The sequence below is a fragment of the Neolamprologus brichardi genome, chromosome 3 (genome assembly GCF_056152115.1).
Source record: "Neolamprologus brichardi isolate AB-2024 chromosome 3, ASM5615211v1, whole genome shotgun sequence".
NCBI classification, from domain to species: domain Eukaryota; kingdom Metazoa; phylum Chordata; class Actinopteri; order Cichliformes; family Cichlidae; genus Neolamprologus; species Neolamprologus brichardi.
The window spans coordinates 3,658,586-3,665,622 of NC_142106.1; the positions used below are offsets into that span (position 1 = coordinate 3,658,586).

Below are 7,037 nucleotides of genomic sequence, written 5' to 3' on the forward strand. Positions count from 1 at the left end.
CAAATCCTTTCTATTGTGTTGAATCTGCAGTAATGCATCATATTCTATAAAATCATATGTTTGTAGTGGCTGTCCTGTGAGGACCACGTATCTCTAAATAAACAGCTGTTAATGAGCTCACAAACACAGGCCTACAGCTGGATTTGAAAAAGTCCATTCAATAGAAAATCAACAATCACAGCTGGATTCAAAGGCTTGAGCTCTGTGTGACATGGTTACCTGTCAGTATCTACAGGGGGATTCAAATATGAAGGAAACATGAAGGTGGTGCATTAGAAAAACTGCTGCTTTCAAGTGCAGAGCAACAAACTGTTTGAACTGATCCAACTTTATTAACACAGACAAAGATTTGTGTATCAGCTGCTGTTTGCTGCTATAGATATAATCCAGCTGATGTGGAGAACTACATGTGACACTTTGATGCTGCCATGAATCTGACTGATTTCTTTCCTTTTTCAAAGGTTGATGCATCAGTTAAAGTCCTTAAAAAGCTCAGAAATAAAGAGAAAGGTTGGTTAAAGCAAAGAGAGGCACTGGCAGCATTTAAGACACTAAACAAGAGAAACAGATCAGAGAACATCAGACTGAATAAGTGGAATAAAGTGAAACAGAGAACTAACGCTCCCTAAGAATGGAGCTGTCAGAGGAAGAGAGCAGCAAACTGAAAGTCTCTGTTAGCTGCAGAGCTCTGAAACTTCACACAGCTTTGGATGATAACATGGAGAAAGGATGTGGAGATGTTCACAGTTCTGCTAGAAATCATCTTCTAGTTATTGTTACTCAGATATGACTGATTATAGATGAGGACCAAAGAAGGTTTTTACTGAGATTTGAACTGACTTAGCTTAGCCTGTGTTTTAGCCACATGCTAAACAAACACATGTTCAGAAACTAGAAGATGTTACCTTTCAGATGAAGTCTCACACATGAACTTTGCTCCTACAGTTCATCTGCTGAAGCTTTTAAATTGGGTGGAAATCAAATAAAAACCAAAACAGCCACAAACATCAGACATGCTAACACTGTAACATCATTGGATGGAGCCCACTGAGACTGAACCACCATCATGAGTCTGACCTCTGACCTTTGACCTGTATCTACAGCACTGACCTCTGACTTTCAGCTCCACTTGTTTCTTCATCAGCATGTTCCCCTCCCTGCTGTAGACGGTGCAGATGTAGGTGGAGTTGTCTCCATCTGTGGTGTGTTTCAGGGTCAGACTGAGGTCTCCAGGTTCCAGTAAGTTTCTCTTCATCTTTGTTCGGTTCTTGTATTTATCGTCCTGTTCTTCAGGCTGGTCAGAGCCGTTCTCATACACGTGGACCTTCCTGTTGTTTGCATCCTTCCACTCCACTTTAGCATCTTTAGGCAGACAAACTGTGGTTTTGCAGATCAGCTGGACAGACTCCACCCCTGAATCCACCTCCACCCAGGGGACTGAGAGGACAACAAAGCACAACATGAGCTGTAGTGAAGTTACTAATGTTCTTCTTATGACCTGTTACAGAGGACTTATTTCTGTGCTTGTCCTGTTAGACCTCAGTGTAGACCACAACATTTTACTACAAACACTAGAACACACCAGAGTTATTAAAGGAAATTCACTGCAGTGGTTTGAATCACATCTGATAGATTCCAGTTTGTTCAGTTAATGAGGAGTTTTCTTCACATAGAAAAATTATTCATAGGTTTGTATCATTACCATGCAGATGATACACATTTGATTTTTATCATTAACACCAATTAAATCAGTTATAGGATTTAAAGACATAAAAACCTGGATGACCTTCTTCTAAATTCATCTCCTGGATCCTGGATATATAAAAACAAATCCTATTGATACATTTTTATTAACACGTGGTGTTTTTTCAAATGATATCAGTGTCCACTGTGTAATCAGACAGTCAGACAGCTGGAACAGAATCAACCTCTTTACTGATGAGGAGCTGGGATGGAAATACTTTAATGATGTTTTGATAATAAACATGTGTCCATCATTAAATTTAGAGTAAACCACAGAAACAATGCTGGGGTTTCTCCTCAGCTGTCCAGCCTCCTTAAACAAAGAGATGCTGTCTGAGCTCAGACCAGAGAAACTAAATCTGAGGCAGACTGTTTGATTTTTAGACCCTTTTTTTCTACCACTCAAAACCACTAAACATCTGAATGATCCAAAAACAAATTAGGATAATAACAAAATCTTACTATGAGGATATATCCACCAAGATGGCTGCTTTTGTTTGAAAAGACTGATGCACTTTACTGAAAAATGCTTTAATGAACATTTTGTTTCTTCGGGTCTTTACGTGAATCTTTACATCAGATTTCAAACAGCTTCATGAACAGGAGGCTCTCTGTAACCACTCAAACTCAGTCTGTGCTTCAGTCCTTCAGCTTTTCTCTCTGAATGTCCTGGAGGTCCACAGCACCTTAAATCTGTTGGATCCAAATAAATCTGCAGTACTAAATCAGCTTGATCCTTATTTTCTTAATAAGATGTTACAGCAGAACTGCTAACTTATATTTTTCATTTCAGCCTTTGAACAGTGAGATCTCTGAAATATGCAAATCTGTCCATGTTCTCCCTTTGAAAAGAGTTGATCCTTCGGATGTTCATAACTACAGGCCTGAATCTAAATTGTGTGTTTAGTAAAAGTTTACAAAAATCTTATTAGTGAACAACTAAAAAATGTTCTGTACAAAAATGAAACTCTTTCTCAGCATCAGTCAGGATTCAGAAAACAGCCCAATAACTGCTGCTGTTGAAGTGGTGAACGACATCATTGATGAGCTGCTCTTTGTTTTGACTTATTGAAGGTTTTTCACACAGTTGTCATTTTAGTAAACAGACTAAACAATGTTGGTCTCTCTGTAAATGCTGTGAGTTTGTTTTTAACTCATCAGCTACAACTCAGTGTGTCCACGTTGTTTTATATTAGGACCACTGTTCTTTTCTCGATAAATAAATAAACTCCATCTTTATGCAGAGGACAGATTGTTTGTCTCCTTCAGTAAAACAAACCTGTGAATTTCTGAAGACTTTGATGTTGTTCAGTCCCATTTAACTTAAGTTGGTGTTAAATGCAGAGAAATCCAAGTTCATGTTATTATTAAACAGCAAAGAGTTGTTATCAACGTTTCCTAAGAACAAACCCATTCAAGGAGCTGAAACTGCAATGGTCACATCTTATAAGTATCTCAGTATCATTATAGATCAGAATTTGTCATTTAAAGCTCAGTTTGAAAGGATCGGGTCCAAGCTGAAATTTAAAAATTTAAATTTTGGGCATAAATCTTGATTCTTTTCCAAATGAGGAAAAACTTCATCTCTGTAACTTTTTTGTGTTTATTGGATTACAGTGATCTGCACCCATCCTGTACCGAAACAGATTAGATAGTGTCCATCGTTGTGCTTTGTTTTATTGCTGGCTGTAGAAATCGTGTACATCACTGTTCTGTGCGCTGCTGCTAAATGTCCATCTCTGTATATCTGTAGATTTTCCTGTTTGGTTTTTATCTATAAATCCCTGTTTGGCTGCTTTAAGTCATTTTTAAAGAAGTAAGAGCTCTTTTAGTCAGTCTGACACTCTTGTAGTAATCTGTTTTTCACATCATTCACATTTTGTGTTCACTTGTCTGTGTGGAATATTGTATTTATCTCTTTACTAATATTGTTGTGTTTGTAATGTCTGCTGCCCTCTGCTGGTCTCTCTTGGACTTTAATCTCAGTGAGACTTTTACCTGGTTAAATTGCAGATAATGAAAGAACAGCTTGTCCACATGCAGCCTCTGTGTCAGATCAATGCAGTGAAGCACACACACTGTTTAGTAAAGTCATGTTGTGGAGCTGTTTCACTGATCAATGACTGAGTCTGAAGGAGGTTTTCTGACTTCTGGAACAAACCTGGAAGTTTCTCTTCAGCTCTCTGTATCAGCTGTTTGTAACTCTCAACTCTTTCAGCTTCTGGAACAAGTTTGTGTGAGCCACAGTCAAGGAGCCACCAGAGGACACCTGCTGACCATCGGCATTATGGGTAGTGTAGTAGGAGACACTCACCTGACATGAAGTAGTGCCGGAAATAAAATAAAAGACCTCCAGAAACCACAAGAAGAACCAGGAGAACCAGGAGAGCTTTGGCCCAGGATGGAAACCGTTCTGTGGAGAAACACAAAGAACATCGTGACCTTTGACCTATGACTGAATGAATTTAATGAAGAGGCCTTTACTTTACTAATAAAGCTAACATGATTATTCTGACAATTTTAAAATAAAGTTTTATCTGAGTGATGTCAGATGTATCTACAGCAGGTGTTTGTTGCTGACCTTTGACCTGCAGCTGTACATCACTCCGACTCCATTCATCTTCAAAGTTTCTGACGGAGCAGGTGTAGGTGGCGCTGTCAGACAGTTGGAGGTTGGTCAGGTTCAGGCTGAGGTCTCCAGTTTCCAGAGCGTCAGTCTTCATGGATGTTCGGCCGCTGTAACGCTGGTTTTGATCTTTCAGTTCGTCTCCTTGAAGCTGACGCTGGTGGACGGTTGGAGGACTGAGGTCGGAGCGACTCCACACCACTGAGGGGTCAGTCAGAGCGAAAGTGTTATACTGACAGGGCAGGATGAACGAGTCCCCCTCATATGACTCCACCGCTGAGGCATGCTGGGAAACTGAGGACACACAGACAGAGACTCCATGAGTCACTTTGAGGTGAAGAAACCAGGAGACAGAACGACAGAAACATTCAACATTTTAACAACTCACAGAAAAAAAAGTAAGAGGCAGGAAGTCCAGAGGAAGTGGAGGAACGAGCTGATGTGAGGCTTTAAAAGTGATGAATACAAGTTTAAAGTCAGGTCTGTATCTAACAGGCTGCCTGTGCTGTGAGGATGGACTGATGAGGACTCGTCTGTTTCAGTTTGTTAAAAATCTGTCAGGTTAACTGTGGATGAGCTGGAGGACACTTGGCTGAGAGCTGAGTAGAGAAAAGTACAACAGTCCAAACATGATGACATGTTGGAGGACTTTTTCAAGCCCGTTTCTTATAAAAATGTGTGATATTTGTTTTATTTCTTAAAGGGGACATGAAACCTGACACAGATAAAGGCTCATTTACAGCACTGAGCCCTGCTCATAGATGTAACTCTGTCTGTGAAGCTGGATTTAAGAAATAAGTGCTTAAAGTGAAGTTTTATAAACATGGTTCAGAACTGAAGAAGCTTCTCGGATGAAGGTGAAACGTCTTCTAGCAACTTAAAGAAGTCCAGACGCTTTTCTTTGCAAGCTCCTTTGACTACGATGACCTGGATGACTGAGAACCTTCACAGACATATTTTATAAACATGTTTAGCGCCATCTTGTGTCAGTACGGGACGTGACATCATGTGGTTGGTTGGTTGGGGCTAATAGACTTACATTTTTACATGCTTTACATCTTTACATGTTTCTATATCTCTGCTGTGATCACTGAGCCATGGAGGACATTATATTTCTGATGTTTCACCTTCAAGGACAGATTTCCATGTACATATTGAAATGATCTAAGAGTCCCTGAGATCAAGGCTATGAGGGCAGAGACAGCTAAGAAGCTGCTGCTGACTCTGAGTTTAGATGCAGGTTTGTGAGCAGGAAACAGAAGCAAGGATGGAAGATAAGATCCTCCTGACCACAGACAAGAAAATCAAGCATTTCAACATTACTCAGAGAGATGCCAGAGAACAGCACACGCTCAGATCACTGCAGAGTTTCACCTGCAGATAAAAATGTTTGGTGTCCACCAAAAGAAGTTTTGGCCTCCACCAAAGGAAAATCAGCAGGACTGTGATTTTACAGCATTTTAATAAATGCACTTTCATTTAAGCTTAAATACATTTGAGTTTGTCAAAGGGCCAAAATAGCAGGAACACAAACAGACTGGTGTAAATTCAGCTCACACAGACTCTTTGTGTTCACTACATGCAGACCAGCTGCGCTCATATGTGCACTTACAGCTCATTTAGAGGCAGGAATATCCTGCTATGTCCCTGTTAGGACCTGCTTCTGTCAGGACCTGCTTCTTTGACTGCTCACCACTCAAACAGCTTCATGACATTAGCAGTAAGAGCAGATGTGGATCCACAGCAAACATGTATGTTGGTCACAATCAATGAAAGAAGCTCAGAAAGCTCTTCAGTAAAACCAGTGTTAGAAATGAAACACAGCACAGCATGCTGGGTAATTACAAGGACTCCCATCAGGCACAGGGAGGCACGTCCCCCTAACTACTCATGCTGATTAACACAACACATGTTACATGCACTTCTCTCCACGACCACTAGATGTCTCCACACTCTGTGCTGACTCCAATGATCAGAGCTGCTGAGCCTGTTTGCAGACAGAGGAGGAGCTCCTGCTGATCCGTGTGGGACTAAAAAGCTCTGATAACGTCCATCCAGCAGCTGATAACAGGGACATTTGGTGCCATGTCAGAGCTGCACAGTCAGTCATCAGTTTGGCTCTTTAGTTTGAAGAGTTCAAAGCAGCAGCAGAGAATCTAAAGTGTGTCACACAGCACCAAGTTTCCTTTGGTCACGTATGAAATGTGAGTCAGAGCTTCAGCTACACAACAACACACACAGCAGCTGATTGTAACATGAGCTCATCTGAAAGCCACCAAGAAGAATCCAGAGATTTGAAAGTTGCTGCTTTGGATTGTTAGTTTGATCTGAATCAGAATCCAGTGTTTGATGGAAATCTCCTCCTGCTGCACTTCAACACATTAAAGAGAGAGAGAGGAAAGAAAAGCTGATGATGAGAGCAGAGAGAGGAAGGTGTACTTACCGTGCAGGAGGATCACAAACACCACAAACATCTTCATGTTCCTGTCAAACTCAGAGACTCTTTCAAAGCCCTTCAGGACATCAGCTCACAGCAGCTTCACTTTCCTCTGCTGATCATCTACTGACACTCTCACACTCTCACACTGTCACAGCTCAGAGTTCAGCTTCACACTTTGTTAAAGCACATCTGTGGAATGAAGTCCGGCCGGCCACAGATCACTTCTGA

The 7,037-nt window shown here is 40.9% G+C and overlaps 1 protein-coding gene across 4 annotated transcripts in view; it reads right to left on the reverse strand.

The window, feature by feature from the left end:
• The window catches only part of LOC102789482 (methylglutaconyl-CoA hydratase, mitochondrial-like), a 674,272-nt gene that overhangs the window by 16,192 nt on the left and 651,043 nt on the right, over positions 1–7,037 (reverse strand). Inside the window, exons 1-4 of one of the 4 annotated variants that reach the window (XM_087838458.1) lie at positions 6,813–6,849; positions 4,325–4,663; positions 4,058–4,156; positions 1,111–1,437 (exon numbers count right to left, since the gene is read on the reverse strand). The exons of 1 other annotated variant lie outside the window; for it this stretch is intronic. In XM_087838458.1, the coding sequence (XP_087694584.1) occupies positions 1,111–1,437; positions 4,058–4,156; positions 4,325–4,663; positions 6,813–6,849 (802 nt within the window). Of the gene's footprint in view, positions 1–1,110; positions 1,438–4,057; positions 4,193–4,324; positions 4,664–6,812; positions 6,850–7,037 lie in introns of those variants that run through there. 2 more of the 4 variants (XM_087838454.1, XM_087838440.1) reach the window with 2 other exon arrangements.